The sequence below is a fragment of the Nuphar pumila genome, chromosome 1 (genome assembly GCF_984573655.1).
Source record: "Nuphar pumila chromosome 1, dmNupPumi1.hap1.1, whole genome shotgun sequence".
NCBI classification, from domain to species: domain Eukaryota; kingdom Viridiplantae; phylum Streptophyta; class Magnoliopsida; order Nymphaeales; family Nymphaeaceae; genus Nuphar; species Nuphar pumila.
Window position 1 is genome coordinate 121,249,787 of NC_143249.1, and position 20,567 is coordinate 121,270,353.

Here is a 20,567-nt window from a genome sequence, read left to right on the forward strand (position 1 = left end):
CTTTAGTCTGACGAAAGGGGTCCGGTGATACCCTTTGGTATATATATATATATATATATATATATATATATATATATATATATATATATATATATATAGAGAGAGAGAGAGAGAGAGAGAGAGAGAGAGAGAGAGAGAGAGAATTTACCGGATTCCATCCTTGCCCAGATGGGGCTTCTTCAAAACATTTCAGTGTTTTTAAATTCCAACCTTACAGATGTCTTATTATCCCAGACTGCGTCCCCGAAAAGGGGCCTACAAATGGGATTTGTTCCCTGGACATAGGAATCGGGTCTTGGATCATTTGATTCTGATGCGTGGATAGGTTTTTATAAGGTTTCAAAGTCAATGGTTTAGAATTTTTTAAAACTTTTGAGGCTCCAAAAACTACTTTTTCATAAAAAATGCATGATCTAAGAGTCGATTTCTATTGAATGATCATGCAGAACACATCTGTCAGGTCGGATTTTCGAAAAAAAAGCACATCGGGTCAGCCAGGGTAGATTACCAACTGCTATATATATAGTTAACCCACCTGGTAGAATTAGAGGGAGGGCAGGGAAGAGACTGAATTTCACTGTTGCAGTTACGGTTGCTTTTGAAAATGAGAGAACCCGTTACCTAACCAGAACAAAACAGGGTTTATAACGATGGTCAAACGGCCATATGTTATGATCATGCAGGAAAAGGAAAAACCGTGTTTCATAAATCACAGTGGAGGATGAACCTGAGTCATCTGAACCCTTTATAAATTTTGCGATCTCATATTCACATACCCCTCTTATTGTCATATTTTGTTTCTTCTCCTTGGCTTGTTATACATAACCTGATCATTTGTCGTCTTTCTACCTTCTGCTAAACCTTACTCCCTTGCTTCTTTTGTTATATTTCATTTCAATACAAGGTAGGGGAATGAAATGAGAGGAGATCAGCATTACCCATTTCTTTGTTACACTAACCTTGTGAAAAATGGATTTCAAAAAAGAGATTTCAAGCCTAGAGGCACATTCTTAAGATCGCTATCTTTAGAACTTCAATCGCCCCACTCCGAAAATTTCGAAGATGCAAAAAAAGGTTTTGTTACGACTGAGTTCCCAGGCTACAACTAGGCTTGAACCTCAAGAGAGTCACTGCTTCGCAAGAACAGATCACCTCTCCCACACATGAACTTTGCAAGCCAAACTGAGAAGAAAGAAAGGAGAAAACTGGAGAGTCAAAAATTCTGATAATTCAAAAGACGAAAAAGGAAGAGATTTATAGATTTGTGAGAAAGGCCAAAACGTTTTGAGATAAATGAGATTAATGGCCATAATCCAGACGGTTTGAAAATAGGACAACAAGAAAGAGACCTTTGATTGCCACCGCTTGAAGTTTGACCCATCAAATCGATCGAGTTTTTCAAGGTCACGGCTAAGCAGATTGATGGAGTTGGATGTCGAACCAGAGATCATATTGAAGTTCTAAAATTGTTACACCAACCTTGTGAAAAATGGATTTCAGAAAAGAGATTTCAAGCCTAGAGACACATTCTTAAGATCGCTATCTTTAGAACTTCAATCGCCCCGCTCCGGAAATTCCGAAGATGCGAAAAAGGGTTTTGTTACGATTGAGTTCCCAGGATACAACTAGGCTTGAACCTCAAGAGAGTCACTGCTTCGCAAGAACATATGACCTCTCCCACACATGAACTTTGCAAGCCAAACCGAGAAGAAAGAAAGGAGAAAACTAGAGAGTTAGAAATTCCGATAATTCAAAAGACGAAAAAGGAAGAGATTTATAGACTTGTGAGAAAGGCCAAAACGTTTTGAGATAAATGAGATTAATGGCCATAATCCAGACGGTTTGAAAATAGGATGAAAAGGTCCTTGAACGGTCACCCACCTTTGACTGTCAAAGGCCTTCAAAACCGTCCAACAGTCACCATGCAACATAAACTCAATATAAATGCTATTAAAACCTTTCAAACAGCCAAATATCTCAAAACCGAAAATCCAAAATGGACATTTGCACCTCGCACCGCTGCGTGCGAAGTGTAAAGTGTGCCATCAAAATGCCACATTGCGCCTCAAGCGCCCTTGCGCGCACACGCGTGCACGAACGTTGTTGCACGATGCGCAACAACGTCTGCAATCTACCTAAAGACTCATGGCTTACCAAAGTAAAGAATAGATAACAAACTCTCTATTTAAACCTCTTGAAAATCTTTTCTCTCTTAGATATGGGACTAAACATTTTTCAAGATTTAATATTTTAAAACTTTCCTAACATTCTTCTCCTCCCTTGAACCAGAATAACATCAGTGATCTCCCTAGGAGCATAAAAGAAAAAATGAGGTCCCTTCTTATTCGCAAGAACAGTTTGAAGAGATTGCTCTCCTTCGGCCTCCGCAGTTCAGATGATGAGAGCCCCAAGGGAGATGCTTCCCCTGAACCTGAGGCCTCAAAATCCATGGAGATTTTTTCCCCTACAGAGTTTCTGAAGAAACCAACATGGAGGTGCTTCTCTTATGAAGAAATCTTCGAGGCCACTAACGGATTTCACTCTGGTTCGTCTATAAAATTCTTCATCTATGGCTTCTCCTTCCTTGTTACCTTTGCTTTCTCTCAACAATTCACATAAGTTGGTTTCATGGGTTTCAGATAATATGGTGGGACAAGGAGGGTATGCAGAGGTGTACAAAGGAGTTTTGAAAGAGGGGCAGGTCATAGTTGTGAAGAGGCTTTACAGGGCTGCAACGGATGAGCAGAGAGAGAAGAAGTTCTTGACAGAGCTTGGAACCATTGGCTATGTTTGTCATCCCAATATTTCATGCCTAATCGGTTGCTGCATTGACAACGGCCTCCATTTGATATTTGAGTTCTCTGCTCATGGTTGTGTTGCTTCTCATCTATATGGTAATAGATAGGAAAGTAGAAACACCAACTTTCTGCTTTAGAGAGATTATGCGATCTTCTTCATTTAGAAGTGGTTTTTAGACTTTAGTTGGTGATGTTGCAGATGAAGACTCTCCGGCTATGAAATGGAGAGTTAGGTACAATATCGCTATGGGGGTTGCTTGTGGGCTTCATTATCTGCATAAGGGATGCAAGAGGAGGATAATACACAGAGATATCAAGGCATCCAATGTGCTTCTGATTGCAGATTTTGAGCCACAGGTGAATCATTGTGGAATGGTCTTTTTTCATGGACATTTTTCTTGAAGGTTTTTTTATGCATAGATGGGCTTGTTTGTTGTTCGTTTTCTTTTTTTAAGGGTTTCCATCGAGAGGGTGGTGTATGTTCGCCCCCGATGATTCACTGAATCCCACGTCTGTGTTCGGGGCTTTGAATGAGCACCACGTATACAAGCACATAGGGCTCATATTCCCGTGTATGTTGACATAACTTTGCATCAAACTCTGGTGTTGTTGCAAAGACTTAAGTACCCTTTCTTGCTATTCTTCTCATAAAGTGATGGTTTGAGAAAATGACAAAATGCCCTTTATTCAAAAAAGAAAAAACAAACAGTTCAAAAAAAGGACAAATATGTCCTCCATCCAGAAAGTCGAGGATGATGTTGACTCTTCAAAGTCTTCTTCTTCTTTCTCCGTTCAAAAAAAGGACAAACATGTCCTCCATCCAGAAAGTCGAGGATGGTGTTGACTCTTCAAAGTCTTCTTCTTCTTTCTCCGTAAAACACTGTAAAACCCTCTCTCTCTCTCTCTAGAGAAGAAATCAAGGGAGGCAAAGAGTTCTCCCTGGAGAAGGCCATGAACATCAACTCTCTCACTCTCTCTTCCTTCTCTCTCTACTTCTGTGCACATCCAATAGACGATCCTACATTGCTCCATCGCCATCTTCTTCTTCTTCCTTCTTCGTAAAACACTGTAAAACCCTCTCTCTCTCTAGAGAAGAAATCAAGGGAGGCAAAGAGTTCTCCCTGGAGAAGGCCATGAACATCAACCCTCTCACTCTCTCTCCCTTCTCTCTCTACTTTTGTGCACATCCAACAGACGATCCTACATTGCTCCATCGTCATCTTCTTCTTCTTCCTTCTCCGTAAAACACTGTAAAACCCTCTCTCTCTCTAGAGAAGAAATCAAGGGAGGCAAAGAGTTCTCCCTGGAGAAGGCCATGAACATCAACCCTCTCACTCTCTCTCTTTCTTCTCTCTCTACTTATGTGCACATCCAAAAGATGATCCTACATTGCTCCATCGCCATTTTCTTCTTCTTCCTTCTCCGTAAAACACTGTAAAACCTCTCTCTAGAGAAGAAATCAAGGAAGGTAAAGAGTTCCCCCTGGAGAAGGCCATGAACATCAACCCTCTCACTCTCTCTCCCTTCTCTCTCTACTTCTGTGCCTGATTTAGAGTTTTGCTCTTACAGGAGGGGGGTCCGGGGGCTCCCCCCCGGTGCGAATCCCGCTGCGCGGTCAGGGGGGGTTCGGGGGGCAGCGCCCTCCGGACCAAATTTTTTTTGGGCCTTCCAACAACGATTTGTAGTATTATCGAGCTTTCCTACAGCAATTTGTAGTATTTTCGGGTGATTTGCGGAAGACACTACAAATCGCTATAGCGATTTGTGGAAGACACTACAAATCGCAAATCGCTATAGCGATTTGTAGTGTCTTCCACAAATCGCTATAGCGATTTGTAGATTCTTTCGCAAATCGCTATAGCGATTTGTAGTGTCTTCCGCAAATCACTATAGCGATTTGTAGTGTTATTCAGTAAGCAAATCGTTGTAAATCGTTACCCGAATTAGGACAAACTTGTCAGGGTCATATCTCCCTAACCGAAGGTCATATTCCAAATCCGTAAAAAGTGATGTCTTCGTTATTGAGTCTAGTTTATTTCTGTAAAATTTCAGCGATTTCTATTGTCATTTCATTCCTCATTTTAACTAAAAACCAGACCCCTATTATTTTGTGTTATTTAAGTTGCACAACACCATTCTCGCTTGACATCCACATCTTGATTCTGGCATGCTCCTTGTTGGATTTTCCATTGATTTCTTCCAACCTTGCTTGGAACAAAAATATGTCTTTCTCACCACGATACCCTGTGCATTTTTTGACCACGACACCCGGGACCCGTGACGGGGGGAGCCCCGGACCCCACTCCTGTAAGGGCAAAAACTCTAAATCAGGCTCCACAATGAATCAAGTTGAACGATGCTACCCACGCTGGGAGGAGCCCCAAACCCTCCTCCTATAAGGCAAAAACTCTAAATCAAGTTCCACAATGAATCAAGTTGAACGATGTTATCCAGGCTGGGAGGAGCCCCCAAACCCTCCTTTTATAAGGGCAAAAACTCTGAATCAGACTCCACAACTCATCAAGTTGAATGATGCTACCCACGCTGGGAGGAGCCCTCAGACCCCCCTTTCTGTAAGGGTGAAAACTCTGAATCAGACTCCACAACTCTTCAAGTTGAATGATGCTACCCACGTTGGGAGGAGCCCCCAGACCCCTCTCCTGTAAGGGCAAAAACTCTGAATCAGGCTCCACAACGAATCAAGTTGAATGATGCTACCCACGCTGGGAGGAGCCCCCAAACCCTCCTCCTGTAAGGGTAAAAACTCTGAATCAGGATCTACAACTCATTTAGTTGAATGATGCTACCCACGCTGGGAGGAGCCCCAAAACCCTCCTCCTGTAAGGGTAAAAACTCTGAATCAGGTTCCACAACAGTCAATGTGCAGGTCAGCCGCTGCTTGATGGAGCAATGTAAGATCTTTTGTTGGATGTGCATAGAAGCAGAAAGAGAAGGGAGAGAGAGAGAGAGGGTTGATGTTCATGGCCTCCTCCAGGGGAGATTTCTTTCTCAGATAATCCTGCAGTGCAGAGACTGGGTCTTAAATAATCATTTTCGGGCACTTAAGTCTTTACAACCACTCTTTTTCAAGAATCGTCATTTTTTTTTTGCACCAATGGAGGAGAGGGTACTTAAGTCTTTGCAATCGCATCAAACTCCAATGCTAATTAATGCTGACAAACATGGGGATACGAGACGCACATGCTTACATACGTGGTGCTCTTTGGGACCCCGAACATAAGATGTAGCTAACTGCCCTGTTGGGGGGGGGGGGGGGGGGACATATAACCTGCTTTGGTTTCCATCTGAAGGGTTTGCTGGTAGACAACTGGTATATTAATTAAAAATAAAAAGTTTGCATTGGATACTCTTTGTTTGGGAAGCCTAATCTGGGGTTTTTTGAACGAATTTTTGTCCCTCAACCCTGCCGTGGGAGTACGCTTAAAACTAATCATATCACTCCAAAAGTATGTAGAACAATTGTCAAACTATGTAGAAAAGATTTGTTCTCTTTTTTTTTTTTTTTGCCAGAAAGTAGAATGAAGTCCTTAGTGATTGAATCATCCATTCTGAAATCACCAATACTTTTTCAATATGATTCTTGATATCCAATCCAGTCGTTAAATATTGATCCAAATGAGTTTCATCTTTTGAGTTTCGACGATTGTCGTGCTATTCAGAGGAACCTCTCTCTCTCTCTCTCTCTCTCTCTCTCTCTCTCTCTCTCTCTCTCTCTCTCTCTCTCTCTCTTGAGTATCTAACTTTGGGCTTGCAAAATGGCTGCCATCTCAGTGGACTCATCACTCTGTAACTCCAATTGAAGGAACATTCGGGTTGGTGAATCACTTTTCTGTTCTTCACTTTTCAGTTTTCACCCATACTAATGCAGGCAAATTATGCTGACACATTATTAACAACAATGTTGATCAGGTATTTGGCACTCGAGTATTTTACTAATGGCATCGTCGACGAGAAGACCGACGTCTTCACTTATGGTGTTCTTCTCTTGGAGCTCATATCTGGTCGAAAACCCGTCGACGGGTCTCACCAGAATTTACTTTCACGGGTAAATTTCCATAATGGATTAGTTCTTGGTTAATTTTGAATTAAGTTTCTCAATTTTGCATTACTCTGCTCAATCATGTACTAAAGTTTGTTCAAGTTGTGTTTTACTCATGGCAAGAACTCCACTTAGAACTTGTATTTTTCAATAAAACTTTGAAAAGCAGAAAACTAAATGTTTAGAACAGCTAAAAAAAAGGTTTAGAACAGCAAAAATTATCTTCAGAAAATAGATCCAAATTTGTCGGATCTCATATTCAAATCACATTAAGACATTTTTAATCTTCTTAAACGAATTTTTGCCATTATCACGAATTGCTATGGTTTTAAGCCACCTTTGATCGCCCGAAAATCAAATTAAGCAGTTATAAGTAAAATTTTGTGTGTGCCGTCTGTGCCCGCTGTATTTTTATCTTCTGATATATATATATATATATATATATATATATATATATATATATATATATATATATATATATATATATATATATATATTGTTAATAGGCGAAGCCTCATTTGGAGCCAGGGTGCTATGAGAAGCTAGCAGACCCAAGACTTGAAGGTCAATATGATGACGAGCAACTACAAAGGCTTGCTTTGGCTGCATCTCTTTGTATCAGATCATCAGCAATTTGGCGCCCTTCCATGAGCGTGGTTTGTGCTCCTTGGAGAACATTTACCAGATTCACTCTTTCCTAGGGATGGCAGTGGACCGCGGCGGGGGCCGGGGACAAGGTCTCCACCCCCACCCCGTCTCAAAATGCAAACCTCCATCCCCGCATGGGGATGAATTAACCTCCACCCCCGCCTCCATCCCCATTTCATGTCCTCCATCCCCGGTCCAAATGGGGGTGAGGCAGGGTGGGGCCCATTTCTCCTCGATCTATAGTCATCCCTTGAAGGATTGAGGACGGGGTGGGGCGGGGAAGGCGGGGATTGGGATGGAGACGTCGAGGCGGGGTGGGGAAAAGCATAAGTCCATCCCCGCACGGGGATAGATTTTAACCTTCATCCCCGTTTCATGCCCTTCATCCCCGGTCCAAACGGGACGAGGCGGGGCGGGGCCCGTTGTCCCCGGGTCCACTGTCATCCCTACTCTTGCCTTATGAATTGAGACATCACTAAACCTCAAACTGGAAAACAGATGGGATTTAGATAATAGAAACCTGCCCGAGTCCGACCGAACTCTCACATATAAAGAGCGTGCACCACAGTGAAGTGGGCCTAGTCTGCCACACCCACTCAGGTGGAGAACCAGATCTGTGTCTTGTTGAGGATCATTGTAGTCGTATGTGGGTCCGGATCCTTATGTCCTTAGTTAAGGCCCAACCCAGTTGACAGCTCTTGCTCTGTGGGGCCAAAGCTGAGTTTGCAGTGAGAAATATCCCTTGCATTCTACTCTCCCTTTGGAAAGCGTCTGTGTGGGGGAAATTCTCTGTCCATTAGAGCAGAATTGTTAAGGAATTGGAGTCCTTTTGAGACCGAAGCTCTTGCTGGATTTGTATCCCAAAATGACACATTTTATACCTTGAATTGTTTTGGCTCCAAGGACATGCAAGTCTTTTAAAAAATCATTGACGTAAACCATTCTTAAAGGTGAAAATGATATTTGTTATATTTTTAATTATTACTTAAAATTAAACTATTTTTTTAGACATTGAAGATGGCACGCCAAATTATATTTTTGTGGTTGCTCAACTCAAGTGGACTTGAACCGAGGACCTAAGCCTTGCTTTCTCAACCACCTTGAAGACGTAAGAGTTAAGGCATTTTGCATGAGGCTCAGACGCTGGCCATGACAGATTCCAAGAAAATCTAGGGTTGCTATCCCTTTGGTTGGTTGGGTAGGCTTAAAAATTCATTAGCTGACTTCTAGAACATTAGGGGTTCATGAATTTTGTCATGCTTCATATGATGTTAAAACCTACCATAAGTGTGTACTTTTTAACTTTTTGAAGCATTTTTTTGTGGCCCCAAAAAATATATTGGTGTTTTAAAAAAAAGAAAAATCTAGGACTAATAGAATGCTGAAAGCATAGTCACAAATGTTGGTGATATTCTTAAAACATCAAGATTTTATATACTTTCACAAACTGATAAAATCTCGAAAATATTGCAATATTTGTCTAATATCACCTAGTCTGAAAAAGCATGATTTAGTTGTATATTAATTTTAATACGTTTTTACATTTTTCTGCATATTTTATACATTTTCTTTTTTTGTTTCGTAAGGTTTTCCCGAAGTTATTATTTTATCATGGGGTTTTCTGGTTAAGAAAATCCGGATAACAAGATTTGTATGATGGGATCCATCCTGTGTTGAACCTAGCCTTCCAACCAATGGCCAGGATTGGTACACACTCTCACCTAGATGTGGACTAATCCAAACTGTCCAGGTGCATCAGTTGGACGGCTAGATCATTATAGCACCCTCTTAACATCATACGTGAGTGGATAGTATCTTTTTTTTTTAACTTAACCAATCCCCACAAAGAGTCAATGGGCCCCACGGCGGGCAAAGCATGGGGCCCACTAGGTCCCTCTGGCATAGGATTCAGGAGATCAGGATTGGCTGAATAAGTGATGCTGCTCCCCTATAGGCTGCCCAAAATTCATCCAGATTCAGACTGTGGGCCCCGCAAAAAGATGACCAGTTCTTTTTACGTTCTAGTAGCGACCTGTTTTTTTTTTGTGTGTGCAATGACGTTTCACCTGATCCGCCGTCCTTCCCAACCCAGCCTTAAGCAACAAAGGACAGAGTAGGTCAACAATGTGAGTTCGTGCATTTGGTGCCAAGGGCCAACTCAATCCGACTCACAGAATGTTAGTCATGCCAACTCGGATCCAGTATGTGGAACCAAGTGGACCAGTGCTGGATCAAGTAGACCAAGATAACGGATCCTACCAATACTGGATCTTAGATCAATATGCTTGATATGAGATCCAGACCTGCCCCAACTTTCACTTATATTGAACTCAATGTTAAAAATTTGTTGGCATATTTCAAAATATCATGATTTTATCATGACATTTTCAAAAGTGAGTACAATCCTGTAAAAGCACGATATCTTTGGATTTTGCTTATTTTTTAAATTATTGTGTTCTTATCACGATGTTAACGTGATAAAAACGTTTTTATATATTTGTGTAGACTTTCTTCATATATACATATATATAATATTTGATATGCAAATATTTTCTTTATTTATTTTGAAAACAAAAATCTTAAATTTATCGCAAGATCATTTGTAACTTAATCGAACGTCTTTTTTCATTTGAATGTCCGTGTTGAATCAAAATGTAAGCCAATTTCCTCTATATATGATATTGAATTTAACTCTTAAAACTTGTTTTTTCCCCTACTCATAATTTTAAGCAAATCACTTGGTTGGTTTGTTTACTTAATGCATGATTTATTGTTAATGATCAGGTACTAGAGTTGTTTGTGGATGGTCAGATGAGAGATTGTTGGATGATGCCAGCACAGGAAGAAGAGGAGGATTTCTGCGGTTTTGATGATCTTGATTTTGATGATCTAGACTGTGACAGCCCCTTGTTGACAAACGTGTTTTTATGCAATTTCTTTGGTCAAGCATCAAAATGACCATGCACCTGTATTCGACGGTAATGGGAACTTGAGAGGGCGTTTGGTGGCAGAAACATCAGAGTTCATGAACTTGGTCGCGCTTTGCGTGGCCCGGGCCAACTGTAATCTCCAAGTTGAAAATCCAATAATATCACCATTTTCAAGATCTTGTTCTCTACAGAAAAACCAAAAAAAGTCCGACTTGTTTTGGTTTCGGGCATTGGTTGAGTAGGATCAAGCATCTTATGAACCAGTTTTCCTTAACATTTGTTTTGCATTGACTTGAATCTCTGATGTGTATGACCATAATCACAAAATCTTGTTATTGCCATTTTTTTCGACAAAAGAAAATCGCAAGATAAATTTTTTTTTTTTGTTTTCTCAGAAAAATATCGGTGAAATTTTGAAAATGTGTAAGAAAATATATAAAATATAACATTTGAAATATAAAAAGATATTCAAAAACATAAATATCATATTGATAACGTGATGATATCACAATAATTAAGACACCATATTTTTCAAAATAGGTGACATTTTGAAAACATCAGTTTTTTTCTCGAGTCTTTTTGAATATCTAACGATAAAATCAGGAGACTTTCAAAAAATGGCCGATATTTGTAACTATGATTGTGATGCAGCCAATACAGTGGTCCGGTGTGTACAGAGCTGGGTTGCATCTTAGCGTTTTTTTGTTAAAAAAAAAATTGATGTCGAAAAAAGACCACCTATTTTTTGGTCTGTGAGAAGTGCAACGTTCTTGTATCTCCCAAATAAATAAATAAAAAAACCCACTTTTTGGGTGAGAAACTGGATTACATGTCATCCATTACTATGGCGGTGCTTTCTGATGAAAAGTATTTTTTCCTTCTTTTTTTTTCTTAACCAAAGAATTGCACAATTTCAACCTCAAGTGCAATAGGTGGCTTACAACTGTTTGCTCCATTAAATGATACCTGAAGTGTCTAAATTACAAATGTCATTAATTTTGGGATTTTAGGTGTTATTTTATAGAATAACAACAAGATATCGCAATATTCGTCAAATATCTACCTCCTGCTAAATATGAGGACATTGGGCATTTCTGATGATTTTATGTTAAAGATGTCCAATCCTGAATCCGGTTTCGGGTCTGGTTAATCTCGAGAACTAGAGTCCAAGTCCAGTTCAGCTCAAGAGTTAGAGTTGCAGAGGAATTTTGAAACAATGAAGAATATGGAAACCAGTGGCCTTCTAAAATAGAAGAAGATTATACTAAAATCGTGAGGCTTGTATCCCAAACAAAAGAGAATTCGTTTAGTGAGAATCCTAATCAAATTGAAAATTGTAAAAGCATGGCTTGTATGTCTCATTTAAATAGTGAAAAAATGTCTCTTCTGTGCGAGAGATGGGAAAAGTGGACATAGGTTGGAAAAACCAAACCACTATAAATCATGCCTTGATTGTGCGAGTGTTCTCTTTAATCCTATTTCTTGATCTTATTATGGTATCAGAGCCAAGTGGCTTTTCTTGCTCGTTGGGTGTTGTCTTGCATTGACGTTTGGAGGTGTGTTTGCTTCGCTGCTTGAGTATGGCGAATTCATCTTCGGCATCTTCAGCGTAGTTGGTGTTGTTATGACTCCCATGAATCAAGTTCAGTGGAATGCATTCTCAAGCTTAATCTTGATAAGGTTTGATCGTAACAACTACTTGTTGTAGTGTTTACAAATGAATTGGTAATGTTTAATCAAGATTTAATTAAATTTGTTGATGGTTCTCATCCTGTTCCTATTTAATTTTTTCGTTGATGGAGAAAAATCGAATGTGAATCCTAATTATATGATATGAAAAATGTTGGATCAAGTTGTACTAAGCTGGATCAAGTCCACTATCATCGAAAGAGTTTTGAGTTAGATTATTTGTGCATCTACCGCAAGTGATGCATGGCTTTCATTGAAAATATTGTATGCATCCTAATCGAGCTTACAAATTTTGCCATTAAAGAAAGATTTGCAGTTTGTGAAAAGGAGGATAAGTTAATGGTAGATTTCTTGAATCATGTCAAATTTCTCTTTGACTCATTGAGTGCAATTAGTCAAACCATTGATGAGAATATGTTTTAAATGTTTTGACCAGTGACTATGAGAGCTTTGTTACCATGGTAACAACGCTCAATAAACTCTCTTCCTTCGCCGAAATTTATGACCTTTTCTTGAATCAAGAGAAGTGTCTTCATATGCTGAATCTCAAAGCTACATCTCAAGTTGAATCAACCTCCATGACCTTTCTAGATCAAAGTGGAAGAGGTCGTGGAGGATATCGAGGTAGGGGATGGGGTTGAACCTGTGGCGACTATCAAAACAATGGTGGTGGTGGTTTCCCAAACAATCAAAATAATTTTTGAAACCCCAGGTTCAATCAAATGGATCAAAACCAAGGCTTTTATCTGTCTAATGCTAAAAATTAAGTTGTTTGCCCTGAGGCAGGAAGAACCACACAAGGCAATGTTTCAATATTACTAGAGCCTTTGCTGCTATGGCCATGAGTTATGGTCAAGATCTAAATGGGTACAGACGTTGGAGCTACCCATCACATGACTATTGAAGAATAGGGCATGAACAACAAAAGAGAATATCAATGATCATAGTCATTCATGGTAGTCTCCCTAATTTTTAGATAGGTAATATCTCTTTACTCGATTTTAGAAAAAAATTTATTTTAAGAGAAGTTTTGTAAGTTTCAACTATAAAAAAATTTGTTGTCGTTAGCCAAGTTTACAAGATAACCAATGTTTTTATGAGTTTTATCCTCATGAGTTTTGTTTTAAGGATATGCAGACCAAGGTTGTTCTAAAAAAGGAAGAGAGAAAGGATATGGAGGCTAATCTTTCTTACAAACAAGAGACGTCTAGTGGGGAGAAGTGGCACTGTCAACTTGGTCATCCATGTCAAAAAAAAATTATTTTCTTAGAAAGTCTAAATTGAAATTAACTAGAAAAAACCCTTTATTTGATTTTTGTTCATGCTATGTTTTAAGTAAGATGCTTCAGTTGTCATTTGATCTTTCAAGTTCAGTTAGTTATTCTCCTCTTGAAATTGTAGATGTTGATGTTTGGGGACCATCACCAATTGTTTCTAGAGAATGATATAAATATTACTTGCTTTTAGTTAATGATTATTCCAAGTTCTCATAGATATTTCTCTTGGTGAGAAAATCGGATATGTTTCAATGCTTTAAAGCATTCAAAAATATTGTTGAAAATCAATTGAAAACAAAATAATTTTTTTCATAGTGATAATGGTGTAGAATTTTTAAGTTTTGAATTTTCAAAAATTTTAAATAATAATGGGATTTCAAGATGGCTTTATTGTCCTCACACACTACAACAAAATGGTGTGGTTGAGCTTAAACAAAGACATGTATGTAGTAGAAACTGGGCTTAACTTGCTATTTTATGCTTTGTTGGAAAGTAGGTTTTGGTTTGATGCTTTTAAAACTATATTTCACACTATAAATAGAATACCTCCTAGTATTGGTTTGAATTTTAAAACTCCATATAAATTGTTGTTTATGGTTTATGAGCATCTTAAGATTTTTTGTTATACTTGTTATCCTCTTTGGGTGTCATATCATGATTCCAAACTTGCTCTTTAAGGCATGCATTTTTATTGGTTATGGTGTTTGTCATAAAGAATGTGTGTTATGATTCTGGCATAAACATTCTTTTGCATTAAGATATGTTTTATTTGATAAAAATAGTTTTTTATGCTTTGGAGTCAAAGAGCCAATGACTAATAAGGATGTTATGAATTGGTTGAAGCAACAAAAGTTGAGTGTTCAACCAAATTCTAGTAGAGACATCTCAGGAATACCATTCAACTAAAAAACTTCAAGGTCATGATTCTATTGAGTTGACAAGAATGTCCACCTTAGTTGATGAAAAGTCTGAACCTATTGTTGAGCACACATGAGATGTCTCTTGTTTCACATAAAATTGATCATGATTAATAAGAGTATGAAGAGAGTTCTCCTCCGGGTATTTATCTTATTATTGAATTGTCAAACTAGTTTTACTCATCCTATAGTTATGAGGTCTCAAGATAAGACTTTAAAACCAAGGTTAATTCCACTATTAAACATCCTTGTTTTCTTGAACGGCTTAGTGAAGTGTTTCAAGAAGAAGAGCTCAGTACCTTTGAAAAAGCAAAAAATAATCCTAGGTGGGTTCAGGCTATGAAAAAACGAATAGATGCCTTATATAGAAATTATACTTTGGACCTAACTCCTTCAAATGACAGTCAAAATGTTGTTGTTGTTGAAGCTCAATTAGTTGTAAAAGGTTATAATCAACCGAAAGAGATAGATTAATTTTAGACCTATACTCTTGTGGTTAGGCCTAATTATAACGATCTTGTCTATTGTTGTGAGTCTTGGTTAAAATATTTATCAATTGGATATGAATAATGTTTTTCTTCATGGTTATTTAAAAAAAAAGGTTTTTATAATTTAACCACTTAATTTTGAAAATTGTTTGGTTCTAAATCATGTGTGTAGGTTAAAAATAGCTTAGTATGGCTTGAAATAAGCTCCAAGAGCTTGGTATGACATGTTAAAGTGTTACTTAGAAAGGATTGGCTTTGTGAATTCAAAGGCAGGTACTTCATTAATTATACAAGTGAAGAATTCAAAAAATTTGTGTATGCTTGCATATGTTGATGATATTATTGTTACTGATAGCTCCAAAAGTAGAGTGCAATAGATTATTGATAATTTTGGTATAGAGTTTTCTATTAAGGATTTGGGTTCCTTGCATTATTTTCTAGGTGTTGAAGTTGTGTCCCGTAGTTAATGACTTGTCATCTTTTACTTAAAATGGGGATGAATGAATCAAAGCCATGCATTACTTCAACTATGCTAAATTTGTGACCGTCAAAATTTGATGAAAGCTTTCTTGAAAATGCCACATCTTACAGAAGCATTCTAGGAGCTTTGCAGTATGTATGGATATGGCATTTGTAGTTAATAAAGCATGTCAATTCATGCCCATCACAGATTATTTGGCTCATGTAAAAAAATTCTATGCTATTTGAAAAGAATGATTAACTTTGGTCTCCACATTACAAAATCAGACATGAAGCTCTCAACCTATTTAGATATAGATCAGTCTAGATCTGTAGTCTATTGATGATAATAATTATCATTGTCTATATGTAAATAGTTATGCACCAAGATTTTCATAGATTTTTTTTATTTTTTTCTAAAATTTCACCGTATAGATGTGATCTAAATGCATGGTTTTATAGAAATAAACTCTTGGATCATCTGATTACGATGTATAAGAAGGATCTTTTAAGGCTTGAAAATCAATGACTCCGAATTTTTATAAACATGCAAGCATAAAAAATCATATTTTTAATGTTGGGCTACATACTTATCAACTAATCATGTTTTTCATGCTTGAACTAAGCATATCAAAATTGACTATCATTTTGTTTAAAAAAAGTAGCAAGTCGTAAAATTGAAATAAAGTTTATATATTCAAAAGATCAGATATGTTAACAAATGCTCTTCTCGGTCCTACATTTGGAAAACTTTGAAGCAAGCTCAATCTCATATAAGTAGAGATTGGCTTGAGGGTGCATGTTAAGATGTCCAATCTTGGATCTGATTTTGCGTCCAATTCAGCTCAAAAGCTAGAGTCCAAGTTTGGAATTTAGAAACAATGAAGAATCTAGAATTAAACCAGTGGCCATTTGCAAAGGAATTTAGAAACAATGAAGAATATGAAACCAGTGACCTTCTAAAATAAAATAGGATCATAATAAAATTGTGAAGCTTATATCTCAATTAAAAGATGATGTCTCTTTTGTGTGCACGAGAGAGATAAGAAAAGTGAACGTAGGTTGAAAAAACCAAACCACTATAAACCATGCTTTGTGTGTGTGTGTGATTGTTCTCTTTTGATCTTCTTTCTTGATCTTATTATTTTACCCTTTTGCTAAAACATGAAATAACAGAACTCAACATTTTAATGAAACCGGGATTCACCTATGCAATTTTAACAAAACTCACTATTTTAGCTAAACTCGTTACTAGTGAAACTGACATTCACATTTACAGTTTTAGTGAAACACACCATTTAAACAAAACTCATTGCTAGCAAAACTTAGATTCACCTATACAATTTTAGCGAAATTCACAATTTCAACGAAACTAGATTTGATATTCGCCTATACATCGAAATAGCAAAACTCACTTTAGTTGCCACATAATTAACAAATCTTAGTTGTGAGACTTTTTTTTTATTTTTCTTTCACTCCACTCTCATCATTTATCTCCATCACCACCAACATCATCACTACCATCACTTCTCCACCATTATCACCACCACCATCACTATTGCCATCACCATCCATCACTATTGCCATTTTTATCACCATTACCACCACCACCACTTTCAAGGTTGGTAAACTCATCGAGTCAACTCGGTTGACTCGATGACTCATTCTAAAATAGGTACTAAATGAGTCACCAATTGAGAATGACTTTTTTTTCTAAACTTGTCATCAACTTGGCCTGTACCAGCCAACTCACCCTAAATAGGTCAAACTCGGCCTAAACTGTTCAAGTTGAGACATTTAATGAGTTTAGTTTTTAAATATTTTTTTTAGAAAGAAACCAACACAAAGTAAAAATTATAAATCTGTCTATTTTAGTTCTTTTTTTATCATTAATGCTTAGGTTTTTCCTATGCCATGCAACTTTGAGAAGAGTCAAGTATGTCTTCGTGACTTGCTTCTCGCACCAACGAGTTTTAGTTGCATGGGATATTAATTGAGTTAAATAGTCATGGTTGAGCTTCAGACTTTTGACCTTACATTGCAGCTCTCTCTCTCTCTCTCTCTCTCTCTCTCTCTCTCTCTCTATATATATATATATATATATATATATATATATATATATATATATTGGTAAAATCTTCTGAAATGCCTTTATATTTAGCAAAAATCAAGCTGATGGGATTAGAAGAATATTGCGATACCTTGAAGCTATTATGTAAAATAGCATTTTTCTTAAGGGTAGTACGATCATTTTTCATATATTTTAAGACAACTAAAATGTCTCCTAGTTCTTTCCACAATATTTTGGCAGAGTAAGGTCCACATAGCTCATAATAGACTCAAGCTGGCTCGATCATTTCACGAGACAACTTAACTTGTGGTTCAGATGAGCAACCCAACTAATATTTGGCTTGTTGAAGCAGAAGAGGCTAAAAGCTTTGAACACTCCAACTTTGTCCATTTGCTCTATTATTATGGATTGGAGCCCATTGCGTGAGGCCAACAGCAACGGGAAAAGATGAGGTGCAATACGATTGCATAGATATTTGTGCATTAAACACCTGATCACCCTCCGTCTTGGGGACACACCTGATCACCCTCCGTCTTGGGGACATGGCCTGTCAGTTGTCCAGCAAGGGCAATCAGCATGTGGCACAAATTTTGTGCCATCCGGACTTAACAACAACACGTGTAATGCACAAATTGGGGCGAATTTAACTTTCATGACTGAACGTCACAAAACTACAGAGATGTCTTGGTGCTTTCACATTATGGTGGAGTTTGGAAGCAAACAATTATAAAAAAAGTTGGATAAGATGGGAGATTGCAGTATATGGACGAAAGCATAAAAAAATAAGTACTTGTATCTTGACACTTCTTTGAGGGTAAGTTTAGCAGCATCCATGTAACTCTTATTTTAAAGGTTTAACTATAGTCAAGTAGGCACTTATTTTAAACATTTGAAACCTGAGTTGGGTATACATAAATTTGACATACCTTAAGCGCCTATGTGCTGTTTATTCATTTTTCATTTTCTTAGGCAAAGGACATACCTGACGAAAGACTACATGTTTGTTGTTCTCCCTTTCTATCCACCTAGAAGTACAACCAACTTTGTACTTAGTAACATTAATAAGTAGCCCCTACTAGATGAGCTGAGCCCTTGTGGGACACGTAGTTTACCCTTAATATTATAATACTAATCCCAATTTGAAGCATTGACCAATTTATACCTACAGTGTTTTGTATGAAAAAAATGCCCAGCTAACCGTTATCTATATACTCCCAGACCAACAATGACAAATGTTTAGCAACAGCCTTTTGACAGTGAATTTTGTTTTTAATTTTCCTCTCATTTTATCAGGAAAAATCTCTGTAAAACATAAACAGATTTTAAAAAATGCAAAACCCATAACAAAAAAGAATTGAATATAAGAAATAATATCACAATAAAGTCATGACAGTTTAATTTAAATGGTAATACTATGATATTTTCGAAACATTGACAATTGTTAAAGTATTTAAAACATCGAATATAATATCTTTTATCCAAAATAATGCCCATAATTGTTACAAAGCCGTGATGCATGTACTACTACCAATATGTTGATGCTGCTTTGATTTCCAAAGAAGCTTACGTGACAAAAATATCACATTGTAAAACAAACTTTAGTGAAAACTTGGTACGGATTGGGATGGAGGGCATGTGCCAGACACTTGGTTGCTTACAAACAATCCTTATTTCCATATCAGAATTTAAAGTTAGGATTGTTTGCTCTTACATGGCCGGCAGCCATAGTAGTTACAACTGAACTATGGCTTACAAAGTTTGCATTGCGTATGGACTGACCCTTCTAGAGTTGGTGCCAACGTTGCTTATATTATTATTTAGTAGCATCAAAATTCTCTTGTTTATTCATCAATCTTGTCCCTTGTTCAAATATCCATGTCAAATGGAAGGTGCTGAATTGTACAGATAGCTTTAGAATATCTTTTAAGTATTTAGTTGAAGTCTAAAGAACATGTGAGTTATGGGGTTTGTTGGGGGAAGTTGTTTGTCAAGGATTAGAGAAAGCTGAGTGTATGGTTTGTTTACATGGGATTGAAAGAGGACAGAATTATGTGGGAGTTGTTAATTGGTTCAGCTGTTGTTCTATTGTTTATAGCCTTTTTGGAGGTCAATCTGTAGAAGTAGCCCGATTCTTATAATTATGAAGAATTTATAATTGCTTTGATACCCTAAAGTTATTCTTTGGCTACTGGCTATCCACTAGGTTTTGTTGGTTGTACCCTTAAACTCTAAACTACTCGAACTCATTCTCTCCAATCTCGTTCTTGGCAAAATATCAGTGGAGAAAATTCTAACAATATTTTGAAAAAATCAGGTTTTTCTCAGAAAAATCTCTGTAAAATAAACCATAAACAATATAAAGGACTCTGCTGAAAGTGTATGCTGTGTGAATATCAAAATTAAAGCATGTTTTTTTTTCAAAATAAAAAAAATTTAGAAGATATCATGTTGGCTGTTGAATATATCACATGATAAAATCATGGTATTTTCAAAATGTAGGCAATATTTGTGACATAGCTTAAACACGTAAAGTCTTCGGTAATTTGGTAAGGACAACTTGGGAACTTTACCAAGTTGACGAGATTTCAAGAGTTTGAAACCCATATAAGTATATGTGTGTGTGTGTGTGTGTGTGTGTTCTTTGCTATATTAAAAAAAAAGTGTGTTCTTTGCTGTAAGGCCAAAGCTCAGCTTGATTGGTAAGGGGCTCCATTTCCCCGTTCCAGATCTTCAATCTCCGTTAAGGAAACTATTATTATACCCTTATACATATTATAAAATCATATAATTCATAACCCTAACATAAAACTCTTTCTTGAATATCTCCTCTCTCCTTCCCTTAATGAGTCGTGTGAAATCTCATTTATTTCCTCTCCTTCCTCTCTTTCATCTAATGGTGGAAGGCGGTAGCGGTAGAAAGGGGCAGTGGCAGAAGGACTGGGGAATTGGGGCCTTGCCCCACCTCACCCCGTTTGAACCAGGAATGGAGGACATGAAATAAGAAATGGATCATATATATATATATATATATATATATATATATATATATATATATATATATATATATATATATATATATATATATATATATATATATATATATATATATATATATATACCAGGAGAAAGTGTAGCTACACAACATAGAGTCTTAATTTTAGATCTTAGAATTAGACAATGCCGCAAAAGGGATAGACATAGGATAGATCCTAGAATTAAGTGGTGGGCAC

General features: G+C 37.2%; 1 protein-coding gene across 1 annotated transcript; it reads left to right on the forward strand.

Annotated features, from left to right (window-relative positions):
• Positions 1 to 2,328: 2,328 nt before the first annotated feature.
• LOC149849134 (putative receptor-like serine/threonine-protein kinase At5g57670) lies at positions 2,329 to 12,144 on the forward strand. The gene is made up of 8 exons (XM_090007289.1): positions 2,329 to 2,545; positions 2,640 to 2,894; positions 2,998 to 3,165; positions 6,553 to 6,631; positions 6,729 to 6,864; positions 7,365 to 7,514; positions 10,291 to 10,427; positions 11,940 to 12,144. Exons 1-8 carry the CDS (start codon positions 2,329 to 2,331, stop codon positions 12,142 to 12,144), a joined length of 1,347 nt encoding a protein of 448 aa, XP_089863415.1.
• Positions 12,145 to 20,567: the final 8,423 nt, after the last annotated feature.

Excerpts from the sequence above, each read along its gene's own strand:
- LOC149849134 (XM_090007289.1), top strand. The coding sequence starts at position 2,329 with ATGAGGTCCCTTCTTATTCGCAAGAACAGTTTGAAGAGATTGCTCTCC. Across the intron at positions 2,895-2,997 it reads TGTTGCTTCTCATCTATATG|ATGAAGACTCTCCGGCTATG; the intron begins GTAATAGATAGG and ends GTGATGTTGCAG. Across the intron at positions 6,865-7,364 it reads ACCAGAATTTACTTTCACGG|GCGAAGCCTCATTTGGAGCC; the intron begins GTAAATTTCCAT and ends TATTGTTAATAG.